Here is a 20,548-nt window from a genome sequence, read left to right as displayed (position 1 = left end):
GAGCACCTGTAAAACAGTAGCTTGACTTGTTAAGTGACTCTGTACAAAGGAGAATATAGAAATACACTATGTACACCGCATCCACGGGTCCCGTGGCGCTTCAGGGCCGGCGCCGCACGGGGGCCCCCAGCCTCGCCCAACCCCCACCGGCCACCCCTCCAGCCTCCCGCTCAGCGGCCCTGTGGGCGGGGGCACCCGGACCCCGCAAGAGGGAACAATTGCTTTATCTGAGTTAGTAAACAGATACACTGAATCACCAGGTGATTTGATGTTTTTTTTTTTTTTTTTTTTTTTTTTTTTTTTTTTTTTTTCCTTTTTTTTTTTTTTTTTTTTTTTTTTTTTTTTTTTTTCTCTTTTTTTTTTTTTTTTTCTGTACTCATCAGAATGGGACACTCCACGACTGTCTCACCAACTCAGTGCCAGTACACATGCTCTAGAGGACTTCTGGACTCGCAGCTACAACTGTACAAGTGCACACAAGAAAATCTACCCTGTTATCCTCCACCCACTGATTGAGGATCGAATTGCACATTTCTCTTAACCATGACAGGAGAAAGCAAACAGTGAAACAGAATCATGGGTGATCTTTCTCACTTTCCCTCTTGTTTTCACTGGTTTGTCCATACCATTCTAATTATCATGAAAGGACTCTGCGTATAGAGAGATTGCTTCACTGACTTCCTGGATCACCGAAAACCATCAGGGTTGAAATTTCATCCAAGTCTTTCGTGACGCCCAGCAAATATTCCCCCTCGGATTATTTTACACCTTGAGGGCATTTTGGTCTTCAGTTCAACACTCTTGCTCTGTTCCCAAATGGGGCGCTATTTAGGAGAATTTAAAGAGAAAGCTGAGAAGAATAAACATTTACCGAGTTCTCTTGGCATTCAGTCTCTGAAAAACCACAGTATAAACTATTCATGCTGCTTCTTACATCTGTCAAATCGAAAATTAAAAGCCATAAAAGTGTAACACTGAAAATATGGCATTAAAAAGGATAAAGGTGGCCTTTGTAAAAATAACAAGAAAAGTATATTAGCCAATAAAATATTCTAACTCTTCATTTAAAAGTGCATCCTGGGCAGGACAGAGATGAATCCGAAGTGTCGGGACTCCAGTATGATTCCTCTCCGCCTTCAAAACGTGAACAGTATAGGTCCAAAACCGTACAATGCAAATCACAATTCTTCGTGTAGCAGCAAAACCACAGCAGTTTTTAAAATGACTAAAAAAAGATTTTTGTTTTCAAATTCGTATCATCTTCCAGCCTCACCCTCTGAGCCTTGAAGATGGAGCGGGGAGAATACCTACATTGGTCCTTGTGGCTTGTTGGTGTTTTGTTTTGTTTTGTTTTAAAACCAGGGGCGAAATCCCTAAGTTCCTCTGGGGAGAAGCAGAGACGGTGGCCGCAAGAAGGCTGGGCCGCTTGGTAGGTCCAAGACGTGCTGGCTTCTCTGGGCTGGAGGCCACCAAGGGAGGGCTGCTTCCTCTGAGATGCTTAATGACAGGAAGCGGCTTTATTTGTTTGAGTTTTAGCCAGAGGGGGTGGTGAGCTGACCAGCTGGTGTCATTGGATGGCGGGACATGGTTTGCTCTGCGCCCTCTCTCCACGCAAGGTACCCTGTGAGCGAGCGTTCCTGGGAAAAGAGAAGAAGGGGCCCATCAGAACCCGCTGGGTCAAACCACAGCCCCGTCCCACGTGGGGAGAACCCAGGCATGAGTCAGAGCGGCACCCTCCGGCCGGCCGGCAGCTCAGACCTACACCGAGTCCCCAGAACTAGAGCGGCACGGCATGACTTTGACGTGTCTCTAATTCACGGTTCCGCTCGGGGTCAGCCCTGCCAGCTTTGTGCGAGGACACGAAACACGAGTCGCTTCTCGGTGCACCACGCCCTCACCCAAAGACCACAACGGCATGCCTGGCCACGGGGCCACCCTGGCCCTCCGCCTTACTGCACGCTTAACTGGCAACCCTTCTGAATTGCCCAAGGTCACCCCCAAAGGTGGCAAGGTCATCGGGGGACCCTGGAGCTCCAGACCTCACCCCTGTACTCCACGTAATGGCTCTGGTATCTGCTACAAAGGAGGAAAGCCAAGAGATTCGCTTTTTAGCACATGAACAATTACTGTGGACATGTGGACCTCTCTTCAGAGGTTTTCTACAGAGGCAGCTGGTAGCTGGAAGCAATGCCCTTCTCTGTGGGTCTTGTCTGACAAGGGCGAGCTGTTTGCATCTCTTGATACCCAAACCAAACAGCAGCACGGGACTGGAGGACAACAGACAAGCTGGGCGTCGGGGTCCCAGGGCAGAGGGTCTGCACAGGGATTGTTCACCAGGAAAGTCAATTTCAGGAGAATGCTCACCCCAGTTTCTACCACAGAGGTTAGGCTCTGCCTCTCCATCCACACTGGCTTATTTCATTTGCTACCAGTCCCTTGGTTTGAAATATAACCTCCCAAGGACACTCGGTTACTCCTCGTAAACTGCCTCTTAGAAGTCTGCCAACCAAACCGTAAAGTCCCTGAGGTTTGGGGATGTGTCTGTTTTGCTCACATCTCCACACCCAGCCCCTGGTTCAGCGAGACGCACATCTGTCAAGTGAATGAGGGTCAAGCAGCCGTTGTTCCCCATGCCCCAAAACAATACCTGTTTTTCCTGCTGGTGTATGAGGATTTCAGAAATGTGAATGGGTAAAATCTGGCTAACGTGAGGTGGTGACAGAGGACTCGTAAACATCTTTACAACTGTTGAGATTATTCCTAGAACAATGAACGAATAATTTCAGAGAGGTGGTAGAATTTAAAACGTGAAGGGACCCCAGAGATAATGTAATTTCCTCATTTTATAGATGAAGAAAAAGAGGCCACAAAGAGACCTGGAGACTGCTCAGAGAGTGTCTGTAGCATGAATTTAGCACAAGCATCAGGAGGTCAAAAATGCCCATTGGGAGGACAAAGTACAAGCTTGTGCTTTGAACCCTGCTATCCAAACCCTGGTGTTAATGGTAACGATAATAATGATCAGCCAAAAACAAGGTTTAAAAATCTGAATGTGCATGACAGGAAATGCCCGAGTTCCCCAAATCACATTAAATCACCAGATCTGTGTGTATTTAATATGTATATTAAATAACCAAAGTGAAAATGCAAAACACCGCAAATATGTGATGGGGCTGGAATTACAAGGCCATGGAAACCTTTTCATTTGGCATGGTCAGACTTGGAAATGTGAGTATTTATCTCTGAATCAAGAGCTCATTTTTCTTTCTTTCTTTCTTTCTTTCTTTCTTTCTTTCTTTCTTTCTCCCTCTCCCTTCCTTCCTTCATTCTTTTCTTTCTTTTTCTTTTTTCCTTTGAGAATGAGACAGTGGCAAGAAGGGATACTGAAATAAAAATGCCAAGAGCCGCTGTCAAATGAGAGGTCATGAAGAATCGGAAAGGAGCCTCAGAAATCACAAATGGATCCAAAGACACAAGTGTAGCTTCTTCTGGGACAGTTCTTTTCCACCTAGGGAGCATAGCCTGGAACTTGCCATGGAGGGAGGAAAACCATCCCCACCTCTGGGCTCGGGACCAAGAATGACCAAATCTTGTAGTCAGAGGGGGCCTCTGAATCCTTTCTTTAAAAAGGAAAAGAGAAAAAGAAGCATTTAACGCTTTCTTCCAGTGACCGGGAAACACCGCCATTTTGAACGACTTAAGAGTGCTCTGCTTTTTTAAGGATGTGGCTTTTTTTTCTTTAATGTAATCGTGACCTCAAAAAGAGGAATATTTCTCAAATGAGTTTCTTTATATTCAAATCACCTTTGGACAAAGGCCAAACATGGACAGCATCAGCCTACTTGGAGAAAATTTCAAGGCTTTCATAAGGGACTGGGAAAACGGGATTATAATGAGAGCCATTCTGGAACCTTAACGACAGCGTTTGCCATCCCAAACACTATAATAATCATTATTATTCTCTGGGATCTATTATTGTCTGGTAAATAATATGTGTTTTCCCCCCAAGTTCTAAAGGGTGCAGCTGCACCACACTCTATTTTCTGCAGCCCCATTCCTGCTGCTCTGAAAGCCTCCTCGCACACCGAGCTTATTTTAAGAGAATGGCAAAGTAGACGATTTGTGTGCTGTTTCCTTCTCCCTCACCACATCCTTGCCATGTCTGGGACACACGCAAAGGCCAGATGGTGGCAGTACAAGTCCCTTTCTGCAGCTAACATTTGAGGAGGGGGTGGTCCTGAAGTCGTCCTCATCTGTTCCCATGGCTCTGGCTGTGGCTCAGGGCAGCCCCCTTGTTGGTGACCCGGGGAACAGACGCTGGAATCAATGGAAATGAAGAACCAAGCTTGGGCTTCACCTTCCTGGAGTTATTGGTATGCAGAGTGTGAAACTCAAGAGCGGGGAGGAAGCAAGCCTGCAGTTTTAGAAAGTGATCGCGAGGAAGTTCCAGGGCCCGAGCCAGTTCCTATTTTGCCCTTGCCAAGCAGAGGGATCTTATGGAAAATCCATCCAGTTTAAATTTCTTGATCTGAGCAAAGGGGAAATTACTATGATAAGTGAGACAGAGACACAAGTCACAGTCCAGCGTGTCTCCTTCTTTAACCTCCCCAGTCTTGATTCCTCCTCTGTGACACCGGCGTCTCGGGAGATTTTCGATTATATCTTCCATCTCTCAAGTTCTGTGACTGTGGGATCTTTGGACCAAAGCCAGTGTCAAGTACGTAGGATTACAAACTTGAGCAGCTGGATATTAATCTGTGTATAAGGAAGACTATTAACTTCTGAACTCCAAAGCACAAAGTTTCAGAGTCTCCTTTCTACTAATCTCTCTCTCACGTGCACGTGCGCGCGGACACACGGGCACACACACACACACACACACACACACACACACAGTATCCCTTAATGCAGGAAGTTCTGGGGAAACAGCGATACTCGGGCCTCACATTTGGGTTTTCCTGTGAGTCCAGGGTTCATCTGAAGGCAGGACAACCCAGGGGTCCTGTTACATGGAATCCCACATGCACACAGCCCATCCTGTGCACCACGCATGTACTATGTTTGCAGACTGGCTCCACAATGTATAGTCTCCAGCAGACCTGTATGGCCAGGCGCCTTCAGAATCCCAGGCCCCCCTGCCCCTTAGGCCAGAGGAATGAAGTACCGTCCTCAGGGAATGCATAACTAAGTGCAGTGAGAGGGCCTCTGTCTGCCTGGCACTTTTCCTTTTTTTACATCAGGAAAGCATTGCTAAGAATATGATTGAGTTACTCATCCTCCTTCACCCCACAAGAATTTTCAGAGAATTATGGAGAACAGAAATGTGCCTGAGTACTAAGAAATACTTCCAATGTTGATACTGTCAAAATATAACCATTCTCACCTTTCCTTCTTTGGCCTTTACAGCCTAAGACTTATGCTCGCTGTCTTTAAAAGGAAGTCTTATACTTTCCTAGCAACCACTCCCAAAAGGAAACGTGTGTCCAGAGAAAAATGTGTGTCTTATTCTACATCCCAACATTTGCAAGCTGGTCCCTCCATACTGCAAGAGTCCACTTCTGCCGAGAAGCCTGCCTCGATTTATCTAATCCATTTTCCAGACTTTTATTTTTCTTTCCTTCCTCAAATACCTTTGTAATTAGCATAATCAAAACCCTGTATGCCTGTCCCATCTTACCTGTTTAGAAGGCAAGCTCCCCATGTCTGCCAGATTTATTACCCAAGTCTAAAACCCCATGGCATCAACTCTATGATGTGCGAGAAGTGCCCACTACTGAGCTGGCTGGCCTCTGTCCACTTACCCGAGCCTTACAGTGATGCGGCTCACTCGGGCACATCGGCCCATCACTTATCACGGTTAAATACAGCCATTACGTGCTGGCTTCGGCCACGCTGTTTATCTGGAACAATAATGAGTCCCCGAGGACTGGACTGGTCTCAGGTAGCCGCAGCTATTCTGGGACACTCACAAGAGAAGAGCCCAGCGGTCGATGAGCAGAGTCACCTGCATGGGCTGATAAACCCAAGTGTGAGGCCAGATAGTGGTCTCCACAGCAAGCCCTTGGTGAGGTTTTGCCCAAAAATGGTTCCTTCTCTCCCCCATCAACCACTGCTTCGTGAAGTTCTGAAATGGCTTTTGCCAAGACTGAAATGGCTTTCATTTATGAAGTGGATGGCACCTCTTTTCTTACAGCTCATTAGTTAGTGAAAGTAATTGAAAAACCTGGTGTGATTGTTATGGGAAATAACCAGTGGTGGGGAGAGGGTTGTGGGAGCCAAGGACGAGCATCGGTTGGCTCAGTGCTAGGCTCTGGTCTGAAGTACAGCTTCATCACCACTGTGCTGCCCACTCCACGGTTCTGATAAGCCAAGGCTCATGTATATTTAACAGAAAAAAAAAATTAAGCCAAACGTAAGGACTTGCTTTTCTTAATTTTCTCCTTTAGCAATAGCTCTTATTTTACTCTTTAATCAGGAAAAATCACCACCACAGAAGACCCCCTGCTGGGATAGCTCCATCTGTAATTCTTTGTTCTACAAGTTAAAATTTTGGTTTTCTCTGCCAAGTTGGCTTGATGAGTTACATGGGTACAGAGGCCTGTTGCTTCTCACAAGTGGTCACTGCTATTTCTTGCTGACCTCTAAAAGTTCCTAGGGCACAAAGAACCTCAGCCGTGAACTTCATCTCGTGCACTCATTAGGATCCTCTTCTTCACCCTGGATGACTGATCTTCTTAAACTACCTCCAATCCTTTCTGGAACCTGGGTGTTTAAGCAAACCAAATGACCCTGACCCTGGCCCGTTCCTAAAAGCGTATGGGATTCATGACTAACAGAATACATTTTCATAAATGCACTGGGGCAGGTGGCTACCTCCCTTCACAAAAGAGAAAAATAAAATAAAGGAGACTTACATACTCTAGCTAATGTTCTGCAGGAAATTTTGAAGATGAGCCAAAAGCCCTATGCCTCTAGCTTTTAGGACCAAGCACTTCCTATTATGGTTTGGCAAAGCTTCAGGGTTTTTTTTTTTCCCCCAAAGAAGGAAGTCAACTTTTACTGAGCACCTACTTGATGTCAAATGCTGCACTAGGCACTTTGCTATACTTATTTCACTTGAAAACAAGCACATTTTATATAGGTATCTCACTTATACACTTAATTCATGGAAACAACAATGCTACTTAAGTATTTATTACTGTCCCCATTTTGCAGATGAGGAAACTTTCCTAGGAAGGTTAAGAAGCTTACATGGTCAAGGTCACTAGCTAGAAAGGGGCAGAGTAGGTTGGATCCACCTCCTATGACCCCAAACCCCATGCTCCCATCCAGGGAGTACCTCCCTCAGTCCGGGTTTCATCTCTCCCCTCCTTCCCCTGACAAGTGGGGGTCACAGTGTCAGGGATGTGAGGGGCCCTAGAGACATAGACAGTCCATCTCCTTTGTTTACAAACAAGAACTCTGAGAAGCTAATTGATAATACAATTACATTTTCATTCCAGTTTCATCCAATACACCAACTAGCTAATGCTCGTTCATGTGCCTTCTAAAAATTCTGCCTTGGACAAAAACAAACAAACAAACAAACAACAAAAAAAAAACCAACAGAAAATAACATAGATGTTTATTGTGTTAAGATTGAGCTTGTCCTTTCTCTATATCTATATTATCTGAACATGGGCATTCTAGGTTAAAAGAAGAAGGAGGAGGAGGAGGAAAAGAAAAGAAAGAAAAAAAATGTGACAAGTAGCTATGGTTTATGGACCAACAGTAGATTTTGGGGATTTTAGCTGGGATCTGGAGGGGTGGTCTTTCTGGCACTTAATCTATTCTTTACGACCAATCCATGAATAGGGAGGGTGGGAAGAAAAGCAGGAGATATTGAAGGGGGGTGGGGAGAGGCTTCATGTTCATGGAAACTTCACTGCACAAAATAAGAGCAAACAGGGGCGCCTGGGTGGCTCGGTCAGTTAAGCGGCCGACTTCGGCTCAGGTCATGATCTCGCGGTCCGTGAGTTCAAGCCCCACGTCGGGCTCTGTGCTGACAGCTCAGAGCCTGGAGCCTGTTTCAGATTCTGTGTCTCCCTCTCTCTCTGCCCCTCCCCTGTTCATGCTCTGTCTCTCTCTGTCTCAAAAATAAATAAACGTTAAAAAAATTAAAAAAAAAATAAGAGCAAACATACTGACCCCCCACAACTCTATTGCCTACCCCTACCCCTGCACAGCCAAGGAGACGGAGAATGTGGTTAATAATTACTTCTCTGCAACCCTTTCACCCTCCTGACCCCAGATGTTCAGGTACAACTTATTTCCTCTCTGAGATCAGCTGCTCAACATGAGGAAGTGATACCATGGGTGGCAAAAATATGCCTCTGGTTCCTGGCACAGGGCATGTAACTCAAGCAGCCTTGGTCATATCTTGTGTCCCACTGAGAGGAAAGGCAGATGAGGACTCAGGTTCTAATCCTGGCTGCACCACTCTGACCTTGAGCATTTGCTCTGTTTGTCCCAGTCTCTACCTGTAAAAGTGGAACCAGACATCTTACACGTTCTGGAATGGTATCCTTAACATCCGAGGTTGACAGCATGGAAGCGTTTCATCACCTTGCATTCCACATCCAAGGGAAGCAAGTTCTGAGCTACAGCGGACACCATGACAATTCTTTAAACAAGCACCTACTATGTGCCAGGTACTTCCTTGGCATTTTAACCTAGGTTATCTACCACTGGAGCCTGATGACTCTATGAGGTAGGAGGTCTTATCTTCATTTTCGTGTATATGAGATGTGCTCAGTGATCTTACATGGGGACTCTGGAGCCAGGCTGCCCGTCAGATCTCTCAGTGTTGTCATTTACTGACCAAAGACACAAGATAGGAGACTTAGCCTCTCTGGTCCTTAGTTACTCATCTGTCAAATGGATTTAATAATGGTATTCCATAGTGTTGCTGTGGGCACATAACCTTTGAACGCTGCCTGCATATAAAGTATGCTCAATAAATGTTAGATGATACAATTATTTAACGAGAGAATGCAGGCACAAGAGCTTATAAAGCTATTCCAAACTCTCATAGCTAGTAAGCGATACAGCTAGTTTTCAAATCCAAGCAGACCTCACTCTGGCCCTGCACTTCTCTCCCAGTCCTCACAGCCTTTCTAACAGGGCAGTACCTGCCAGCTGTAGGGCATCTGTGATGTGCCACACTGTCTATGTGTTCTACCTACCCTCACAGTAATGTCACTGTTACTCGTGACCTAGAGAGGAGATCCAGAGACAATCACCTCCTTCCTCACCTCCTAAAAGGCTCTGCCAGGATCTGCACCCAGGCTGGCCCAACTCCAGAACTGATGTTCTTTTCCACAAAACCACACCACTGCCTTCCTTCACAACTGGAAGCTCCCTGTCCGCACATGTGGAAGCTTCAGAAGAAGGTCTAAGGCACCGGAGGTTAAAAAAGATAAAAAGGCATCTCTAAAAGTTGTCAGCCTCCCTTGACAGTGCCTGAAGGCCCTGAGAGAATAGGATTCAGACACTGTGGAAATCTCAGAAGATGTCTGAGGGAGAGCAAGCCACCCAAGCGTTATGGCTGCTCTTTGGTCCAAGGCCAGAGCTTTCGGGTGTCACTGCGGCCACCGTCCAGGCTCCGCGCTCATCAGCAGGGAGTCCTCTGCTGGGAGAGCACTGCCTGTCTTCTGTGTGCCCATCAGTCTTAGCCAACAGCCCACACCATGCCTAGGTGGCTGGTCAACAGCTCTGGGCAGCTGGCTGGTCAGAAGGGCCCAGACCCTGTTTTCTACAACAATCTGGGGCCCGGCTGGCACCCCCGACTGGACTTTGAAATGGTCTGTCGGTGGTGAGGTTTTCTTCCACCATACGCCATGAAGCCTCTTCATGCCTACGCTGGACACAACGAAAGTTCTGCCTCCGTTGCACTGCTACAGTGCTTTACACACTTGAAGTACACTTGTGGCAGCCTACACCCCTCACACCGTAGTGATAACATCCCGCAGTGTTTAGAATCAACCACTGGTAATTAGCCTGTCATCAGAATGCAGCAATCAGCTTTCGGGATGCCAGTCTTTCTCCTGCTTCCTTTCAGTCTATGAACAGCTGTTAAAGCAATTTTCCTCCAGTACAGATTTCATCCTGTCACTCCTCTGCTCGAGGTCTTGGTGACGTTGCCTGATGCACAGAGTACACATTCCACAATCTACCTGCCCGCTGCAGTCTCCGGGGCTCCTCTCCCTCCGCAGTGGGGCTTTGCTCCAGCCCAGTGCGAGGCAGGTCATCCCCAACGGGGCTCACTCACTCTACCTCGCCTCTGCAGCTTTTGACATCCTATTGCATTCTTTATTCTTACACTCCTGCTAGTCCATGCCCCTTCCCAGATTTAGGACCTCACTCTGAACTCACCTGCTGTATGGAACCCTATCAGGCTAACTGCGTTAGCTATTGCTCTCCTGGGACTCTCCTCATTCATTTGTTCAGCAAATACCTGCAGGCCTGCTCTGCCAGCCCTGAGCTAGGAATTCAGTTTCAGCAGAGAGGGAGCCGTCCCAGATCCTGCCCTCGCTGAAGCATACTGTCTGTAGTATCACATCACTTTGCAGTTCTGCGTGTTGCCTGGAAAAGTTGCCTTCGTTATTTCTTGTCTCTCTCAGCAGGTTATTAGTTCCTCAAAACAAGTCAAGGACACCCGCCACTCCCTCTCCCATTTTTTTTTCTTTTCTGTCTCCTTCCTTCCTTCTTCACACTTTCCCTCCCTCTTTCCCTCCCTTCCTTGTATCTCTTGATAACAGTGTCCCTGCACAAAGTCAATGTTAGATACCATTAGTTAAAAATGGATACATTTTGGGGCGCCTGGGTGGCTCAGTCTGACTTCAGCTCAGGTCATGATCTCATGGCGTTCAAAAGCCCTGCATCGGGCTCTGTGCTGACAGCTTGGAGCCTGGAGCCTGCTTTGGATTCTGTGTCTCTCTCTCTTTCTGCCCCTCCCCTGCTTGCACTCTGTTTCTCTCTCTGTCTCTCTCAAAAGTAAATAAACATTAAAAAATTGATATGTTTTACTCTCTAGGGAAATAAATGAAGACCATCTCCAAACTATCAATAAGGGGACTGTCTCCCTCTGTTTGGGTATGACTGGGAATTTATTAAGTTTGTGGATTGTAATATATGAATTAAGTATAAATTAAGAACTCCAAATACAGGATTTTTAAAAGCTATTATTCGTATGCATAAGCTACACACACACACACACACACACACACACACACACACACACACCAGCTGAGACAAAGAATAAGTAGATGGGATATGTTCTAATACACACACACACACACACACACACACACACACACACCAGCTGAGACAGAGAACAAGTAGATGGGATGACCAGACAGTGAGGTGTGCTGTCAAAATCAGAACTCAGAATCAGTGACTCCTCATCTTTGTCTGCAAAGCCATAATGTTTTTCCAAAACTTTTTCATAGTTTTTCAATTAACATTTGGGATTCATGTTGCTCAAACCTTGGTGGATATGAAAATAGACATTAAGTCCTGTGTTTATGATGCCATCATATTCAATGAGAGGAACAGAGGGACCTGGATGTCTTTTTGGTTTGGCAAATTGTAGAACGGTTTTTTTCAAACATTTGGGGTTTGGCTAAAACCAAAACTTATTTTGCCAAGCACTTTGGCCTTAATTTTTAAGCCCATGTGTATTTTAAAAGAAATTCAATCTATATGTTTCTGACTCATTTACACTTAACTCATGAAAATGCTGTTTGGTAAGAGCTATTAGATGTCCAAGCAAGTTTACGAGCCTTTTTAAGCCTTCATTTTCCCGTTCTTACCAGAAAGTTGTATTTTGCCAGCCATAAAAGAGTGTGAGCCCCAGAGGCCTGTGGTCAGTTTGAAATTTATAACCTCTGAAGTTTAAATGGATTCTGAGTGTGGAAAACCGGTTTTTCCCCTCTCCTCTTTTTCACATGAAGTGCACAAGCAGGCTGTCTGTGATAAAGACAGGATCCTGGGTCTTAGTTCCCAAGATGGTTACAGGTGAATGATAAAGAGTTCAATCTAACCACCAGTAAATTGCCCCTAAAACATTTCAGAGGAACAATATGACACTTTAAACTCATGTGGACACAGATTCAGATCCAACACTCAAATGGAAAGTTTTACTAAATACTCCCAGGATAAGACAAAGAGGTGAGACTCAACATGATTCACACTGAACACTCTACCTTTGGGAGAACTGGGTAATTTTTTTTTTTTTTAAATCACAGACAACCAACCCTGTTTATGACTTTTTATACATTTTTTAAATAAGCTGAAACTACTAAATATAGCATTTGAATTGAAACCAGAAAAGCAGGAAGAACGTGCATGCTGCAGTGACTTCACCCTGTATCTTCTATATATAATGATGCTCAGATACCACTCAATTACAGTATTCTAGTGGGAGAAGGCTTTTGGATAAAGTACTTAAAAATGGCTTATAAATATTTAAAGTATAAGCATCTAACAAATCATAATGACAAAGTTTTACATTTAACCACATGTGCTCCAAATATCTTGAAATTACTCTAAATATGGGTTTAAAATATCAAAAGGGCTTGTTGATGGGATGCAGAACTTTGCAGAGAAACTTAAACCTGATCGTTCTTGCTCCCACAACACCCAATCCGCACAATTTTTAAAGTGTGCGTGTGTAGATTTCCTTAGGAAAAGATCATGTTACAGTCTGAATTTCCAAAACAAGAGTTGAAGGATGAAATATAGGGTTTCCTTTTCTCTCACCAAATGCAGCTTAGCCACTTTGCTTCTAGATAATTTGTTAGTGTAGGTTGGCTCAAATTTAAGACAGTAACATTTTAGAAACACTTCGAGAACTAAGCCAGCTGCAAGGCGGATATCATTACAAATTGAGACACATGTTGTATGGGAATACCATTCATTTGCAATACCAAAAACATGTCTGGGGAAAGAAGTCATGCAAATGAGAGAGAGATATACTTTTTAATTGCATTTTGGGGATGTTAGGTCAATGGTTCATATCAAATAAGTCCACACACTGTGTCTCTCCCTCCTGTTCCTTAAATGCTATCAGTCGCATTCTTACCTCCCTTTTTACCCGAAAGAAAACACAGCTTGCTGTCAAAGAAAGACAACACACCAGGGGTTCAGTGACGAGACATCCAGCTGCACAGCCAACGAGCGGGGTGCAATGAGGCTGGGGAGCGCTGGGCAGCTTTGATTTGTTACAGTCCGGATCCTGCAGCTACACAGAAAAGCAGTTCCCTTCTCCCTACTCAGAGAAGGCATTTGGGCAACTTGGTAAAACAGCATACGCACCAGGAGTGAGGAGTTAAAAGATCAGGGAGGCAACTTGACTGGTTTCCAACCTAAGAATGTGTAGTGCGCTCAGGAGCTGTTCTAAAGCATGAGAGACTGACTCCAAGTTTTTGTTGTTGGTGCAGCTTTTGTTCCAGTTGTTTTCACTACTCTTTTAAATAGCCCCTGAAATAATGTGTGTGTGTGTGTGTGTGTGTGTGTGTGTGTGTGTGTGTATGCGTGCCTGCGTGTGTGTGTTCTCCCTCCTTGCTGATGGCCTCCTATTCTCAATCCAGACCCCACCCCACTTTTTTGTCAGGCAGAATGCTGTGCAAATCCACAGTCCAGAGAAGAGCTCTACACTGTTAACATTTAGAGCCGGCATCTGAGATGTCATGTACCCCTTTTCCGTGAGAACGGGACCCTGTTTAATGATGCCAGCATCAAACCATTTATCTTTTAAGGCTAACTTGTTTGTCTGGAATGGATTCCTCTTATGCTTTTGTGGCATCGAAAACCAAAAGTTTACACAAGCAGAATGCATTGCCTTAACATGCATTCACATAGGAAGTGTTACCCATTTAAAGCAGCAACTGAAAAATTCAAGATAATTCTGTGCAGGACAGAGGAAAGGAAAATAGAAAGACTATCTCTGCCCCTTTGGCACAACCTCTTTGACAAGAGAATCTGGAAAAGGCAGCATGCTGGGGATGGAGGTAAGCGTTTCACTACATGAGGTAAGTGTCCCGTGCTGTAGTGTATTCTGGTTCTTAAACACCTCTGCCCCTCCTCACTCCTTGTCAGCACGAAGGTAGGTGTAAATGATTGAACCATGATGCCCAGGCAGCCACTCAGGCTGGCAAGGGAATTACTCCCTGGAAATCAGACAGGGAATTTCTTTCCAGTGCCCTTCTGAGCAATGGCCTGTTAATAGCTGATCGAATGCTTTCCCCTCTCCAAGCACACTCTTTCCAGGTGGAGAAGCATGCTAGGGAGCTAGAGAGAATGGGTAGCACTTTCAGAGACAGCTACATCAATGTCTTGGTGTTTACTGAGCCATCCACTTCCCGGGTGCTAGCCGTTCTGCTCCCTTGGCCTCCGAAGCAGAGTAGAAGGTTTCCCACGGAAGGACAGTGTCTCCTTATACAGTATAAACTTCAAAAGTCCAGGGGCTGGGGAAGCATCCAGCTTGTGTCTTTTCCTGCACTCACAGGATATGGTAACTTGAAGAAGGGTCTGTAACCTTTTGCATTTTGTCACTGATCCATCTTATGGAGGCAGGAGCTACGTTATGTATCTGCAACAGTGGTTCTGTAATATTAGGTCCACAGCAAAAACTGCTACAAATAATTCTGCTTTAGGGAAAACTTTACCATGAAATAAGCTTCCTTAGAGTGACAAGAAGAATTCCAGCTCAGTTATGGCGTCGTGATAATATATGATAATCCTTCAGAGATATAGCGCATACTTTTTCTGAAGCCAAAACCTACAGACCTCTCCTCCCAAGAAAATGCCTCAGTGCACAGACACATAAAACTTCCCCTGAAATTCCAGGGGGAAATGGCTGAAGGCCATCCATGGACTATGGACTAGTCCGTGGAGCAGGAGACTAGCTTTAGGGAGCTACCACATCAACCAGAGGCCTGGGAGCAAGGCCAGGACCAGCACTGCACCTACATGCCCCTGAGACTGAGTTCTTTAAACTTTGCACACTAAGCACTCTCCCACCTCACCCCTGTCCCAGCCCTGCTGAAGATGGAGGGTTATGGCTGCATCTGAAAGAAGTAAATACCCGGCCACACATGTCATTTCCTATTCCATCTTAATCTGATTGAAATAACATCTAAAAGCCAGATGCTTGCACATTAAAACCTTCCTCCCACCCTTTGTTGAAAGGGTTAAAATAGAACCAGCAGCACTGAATGAGATTGTTTAAGGCCAATCTTGACCCTGTTCATTCCGGAAAACTCTCCTCTACGGAAGTCTGAAAAGATCACGGAGAGTTCCAGAAGTCCTCCCCATTAACATATGTGCATGATGCGGACCTGGCAGTTTCTCTCTGGCTCTTTGAATTACCCCTACCTAGAACTGGACAGCCATCTGGATCCCGACAGAGAGCCGAAACTTGAACATCGGTGACTATGTGGCCAATTCACACTTCCCATAAGCAAGTACTAGGACATTAAAAATCTCAACTCTGGCATAGGATCTGAGCACATCCCATTTGGATTGATTTCCTCTCCTCGCTTTCAGGTGTTCTTCTTTTCCTTGCTTTCGTAGGAGGCACCCACAGTAATATTTCCAAGGTATGGACCTGACTCCCCAGGCAGCCTACTCTCAGGTTTCTTGGCTGGGAAAGCTAAACTGGCAAAAAATTACATGTCACCTTCACCCTCCTGACTTTTTTAATGAGGTCAGCACCCCTCTCCCCACTTTGGAAGAGTCCTTCCTGGGACTGTGTCTTCACATCCAGACTGGCAAGTAAACTCCAAGAGGCCACAACTATGGCTGCCTCCTCTAGGTCTCCTGGAGAAAACAAAACGTGGAAGGGGCCTGTGCTGCTGAGGCTGAGTGAGCACTGTGGAATTGGGGCCTGGGAAAAGAGCCCCAGATTTTCCTTCTCGTTTTAGAAACACAGAAGAAATCTGGAAGCCACCAAGGTGGGAAGTTGTATGGACTCATTACTCCTGGGGAATGGAAAAAGTGAGGGCGAAAAGGTTACTCATGGTCCACATTTTTTCCATTGATTATTTTACTTAGAATATGTCATTTCCCTGGAAAATCGAGGAGGGGGGATATTTTCTTTTGAGTATCTTCAAACATTTGCAAATGGTTACTCTGAACTCCCCAATGTACCATAAACAAGTGTAAACTGTAGAAATTCAGAAAATGTACAAATACAAACAGCTATCCCCCAAGCTCCAAGGCAAAGACAAAGAAGGGAGTATTCCATTTACAAATGGAATTCTTTGTGGATAGAATAGTTTGGAAACTGTTTATCCATTGTTTTTCTTATTATTTGGGGGGATATATTTTTTCAGTCTACAGAAGCTGCAGCACTGGCATTTGGAGCCTTGAAAGCTAAAGATTAAAGTGAGATGACAGCCTTTCAAAATCTTCGACCAAAACTTAATTAGTTCTGCCTCTAAGACAATATCTGCCCAATGAAATAATTTGTAATTCATATCAACAAAGAAAAATGCATAAAGTCAAGTAACCAGGAACAGAATCACTTCAAAATGGAAAAAACAAAACAAAACAAAACAAAACAAAAAACCCAAAAAGCACCAAACCTGTTATTTGCCAAGAACTAGCACATATGATGGCTTCTTAAAAAAAAAAAAAAAAAAAAAAAAAAAAAAAAAAAAACAAAACTAGCTGCCTGGATTATTGATTTCAAGATACAGTCCACTTCAAATCTGTTTAAGATGATAAACAAATAAATTGACCAGTAATAGAGTATGAGAATGGCAGGCACAGTGAAAAAATATGAAGAGCACTGACAAGTGACCCACAGGCTTTCCAAGAGAAATAATATATGCGTCACCAACAAGCATACGGAGAAATCACTCAGCCGTACCTCATCCCCCACATCTCAGTCCCGTTTAATGCTTTCCACTTTGGCTTTAACTCGTCACCAACAGCATTCACTGTCATGGCACAAAAGCCATGCCGTCCTTTATTTAACGGATGCATTTCCAATTTCCACAACCATATGAATGGGTTGGGTTTCTGAAGGCATAGAAGAAAAACAGCACCACATGTGCACAGAAAATCAGGAAGGGTCAGAGGATATGAGTGAATTACAGCAGCTTGAGACCGTACTGTGAGGAGACACGCAACTCCAGAGGGCAAGAGGAAATAAGATTTAGTGAAGGAGAGGCAGTTCTTCCCCCATCTTAAATCACTTGCCTCGTCACCCCTGCTGTAGCTGGCAAAGCCCAAGTGTCTCTGACTTTAAAGAAAAGCTGTAATTTCTTGGGGGGAGCCACCATAAAAAGAACTCTCCAATCTCTAGGGGCTATTGGCAATTTTGTCACTGCATCTTCTGAAATTGGCTAAAGCCAGGTTAATATTTTTAGTAACGACTCTGGTCCCCATACAAGACCCTAGCCTGATTCTTGATTCAGAGACATATATCATCCAAACAGCTATCATGTATTTCATGCTTTTATGTTCTTCTGGTCCCATGCTACTCATGGACCTGTGGCACTATTCTTGACCTGGTCACTTCTCACTCCAGGAAGGGTAGTAAAATGTGCTCACCCTTCTGTTCCTCCTTTAATGTCATCTGAATGAGTGATATCAGAATATATTTAAAATTACAATTCCCAAGCTTTCTGGCTTTCTAAAGGCCATAACTTCTGTGTCCCACACCTTCCCGTTACTCATTGCTTTGTCAACCAGATTAAACTACTCTGGCGGAGAAATCAGGGGCATTTTCAGTTGAGGTGACTATGAAGAAGGCTGAGCCCATCTGTCTTTGGACAGCAGAACTTGTAGATGTAAAATCAAGAAACGATGGGGAACTGATTCTTAGTGTTCTGCTCCTGCTGGCAAAGCCATTAATGGAAAAGGAAACCTCAAACTATGATGACTGAGAAACCCTTCTTGCACCACCTAGCACGCCCCTCCTAGCTCTGGCTCTATGCTTCCCAAACAAACCTCTGGCTGTCAGTTAGGTAGGTGCCCGCGTAAATGTGCCAACTTAGAGACAATGGTCTGGACATGCCACATCAATGGTTCTGGTCCACATTTCTATTTCCCCCTGTGGAGTAACGGGCTGTTAGTCTAGGTTTGTTGGTTGTTGCTGTAAAAACAAGAATTAAACACTGTCCAAAAAAAAAAAAAAAAAGACTTGAACACTTTCTCAACACTTAAGTAGTAAGTACACTTGGTTTTTGTCTAGGAACTTTACCCAAGACAACTAAGGAGAATAAAAGAATTTCATTGAGGTGCCTGGGTGGCTCAGTCGGTTAAGCATCAGACTCTTGATTTTGGCTCAGGTCATGATATCATAGCTCAGTTCGTGAGTTCAAGCCCTGCTCTGGGCTCCCCGCTGACATTGTGGAGCCTGCTTGGGATTCTCTCTCCTTCTCTCTCTCTCTGCTCTTCCCCCACTCACGTTCTCGCTCATGCACACACACTCTCCCTCTCTCGAAAGAAAGAAAGAAACTTAAACAGAATTTTATCAAGTAGGGTCATCAAGGGACCAATTAGCCTATTCTTTTACAGTGGTTAAAGAAAACGGAGCTCTGGAATCAGCCTGGATTTGCATCTCGACTGCTTACTAACTCGGTCGTCTTGGGGAAGCTACTTAATTTCTGTCTCAGTTTCCTCATCAGTAAACGGCAGACAGTAATGATTACCATACAGATCCAGATCCAAATAAACACCACTGAAAAACACTTAGAAGAGGGCCGACACATACAACCATGAGCAACTGTTCTTCCTATAAGGTCCACCTCCACCCAGGCTTCCTTCCTCCCTGGGTTTACATTGCCACCAAACTGTCCCTGTCTTGGGAGCAGACACTGTTTCATGTTCACCTTTGTATCTTCCCAGTTCCTGGAAGGAGCTGCACACCAATTAGGGCTCAGCAAATGTTCATTTCTCTTCCTTTCTCTCCACAAACAGTTGGTAAACCTCAACTGAACAGTAGTCCGTTTGCTGCCCTCTGGGATAGCAGGCCTGGGTCTGGCAGGCGAGTTCACACCGGTTCCCCCACTTGCTAGCTCTAACTTGGAATGCAGCTCCATGCCTTGTGCTCCTTAGTGGTAAAGTACAGATGATGCCTATTCTGTCAGGTGGTGGAAAGATCAAAAGAGGCCACATCTGGCTCTAGTGGGCAAGCCACACATGCGAGTTCCTCTTCCCCTTACTGAGACTCTGGACTCATTATCAGTAGCTCATTTGGCATTAAGCACGATTCCCTCCATGAGGTCAGATAGGTGTACTTGCAGCCACTTCAGCAGTGTGGCCCTTTCTCCTGTCAAAGCCTCCCACCGCCTTCAGGGGTGAGCAGCCCACCAGCTGAGCCACTGAGCCCAAGCAAGGAGAGAATGCCAAGCTGGTCAACAATGCTGGAGGCCTGCCCTGGGGGAAGCTGGTTGATGACAACATGAAGGAAGAGACTCCCTGGACGGGAGCTGTGGGCCACTGCTTCAGCACTCTGCCGGGCAAATGGGGCTTGGCGGCCTGGGTTCAGCTGGCATTAGCAGGGAAGAAGGTTAGTTTTTGGTCTCATCTTGCAGATGCAATCCATGGCTTTTGAGAAAATTTGGGGGGTTGAGACATTCTGTCAATAAGACCACCCAGCCACCGGAAGTGGCCCAGCTCACCGTTTACCACAGCTCTGTAACCTCATGATTGAACTTTTAAGGGTCCCAAGTAATCTCTCCTTCCTCCCCACATCCCCCTCTTCCTCAACGGGGTGAATTACAGAGATGAGCATAAGAATAAAAGTTTGGTTAAGTAGACAGTGTTTCAAGTCAGATTCAAGCCTGGGCTTCACCATTAAATAAGTGACCTTGGGCATGGCATCTACATGCTGTGACTCAGCTTCCTCAGCTCTAAAGTGGGCATGATGTTGGATCAAAAAATGATGACAGTGTGTGACCACATTAGGTGTGCTGTAAAGCATGTACGGTAAAATTATGTTTATCGGTACAACTCCCTCACGCCTCTGCCTTGCAAGAAGAAATAAGGAGAAGTGCATTGGCTCGTGCGCAGGAGAGCCCCGGTGTTCATACAAACCTTTTACTTATTCTGATTTCTAATTCGGAGGCACCTCCTTTTGAGCGGAGGCTCCAGGTCCTCCGGCCCGGCGCTGAGCATGGGCGAGGAGATGATGCATGGCGCCATGGCAGTCTTCTCCGCGGGTTTTGGCACAGGCTGGATCACGCAGCCCGTCTTGGGCAGCATCCGCAGAGCATACGCGTGGTCCTCGTCCGCGGGGTTATTAAGGTTCGGGTCTGACTTGTCGCCCCCCGCCAGGGCCTCCTCCCCCATCAGCTTTTTGGCCGCCTCCCCGTCCAGGTGACAGTTGGAAGCACAGTTGTTCTCCTTGACCGACTCCAGCTCGCTCACCGCCGGCTCCTCGGGCGACAGCAGCTTCTTGGGGGGCGCGGGCGGCGGCGGCGGCGGCGGGGGCTGCTCCGGGGGCGGCTCCGCGCTCTTGGCGCCCTCGGCGGCGCTGCGCGTGCCGTTTACG

At 45.6% G+C, this 20,548-nt stretch overlaps 1 protein-coding gene across 1 annotated transcript in view; it reads right to left on the bottom strand.

The window, feature by feature from the left end:
* Positions 1 to 1,526: 1,526 nt before the first annotated feature.
* SOBP (sine oculis binding protein homolog) overlaps positions 1,527 to 20,548 on the bottom strand; it is a 167,756-nt gene continuing 148,734 nt past the window's right edge. The window contains exons 7-8 of the mRNA XM_040474617.1: positions 20,092 to 20,545; positions 1,527 to 1,637 (exon numbers count right to left, since the gene is read on the bottom strand). Of these exons, the coding sequence (XP_040330551.1) occupies positions 20,095 to 20,545 (451 nt within the window). The 3' untranslated portion in view covers positions 1,527 to 1,637; positions 20,092 to 20,094. The remainder of the gene's footprint in view (positions 1,638 to 20,091; positions 20,546 to 20,548) is intronic.

Source organism: Herpailurus yagouaroundi, unplaced genomic scaffold (genome assembly GCF_014898765.1).
Source record: "Herpailurus yagouaroundi ecotype Mexico unplaced genomic scaffold, PumYag 139, whole genome shotgun sequence".
In the NCBI taxonomy this organism is placed as follows: domain Eukaryota; kingdom Metazoa; phylum Chordata; class Mammalia; order Carnivora; family Felidae; genus Herpailurus; species Herpailurus yagouaroundi.
Note: the sequence above shows the minus strand (reverse complement) of the source record. Positions and strands in the feature narration are given on the sequence as shown.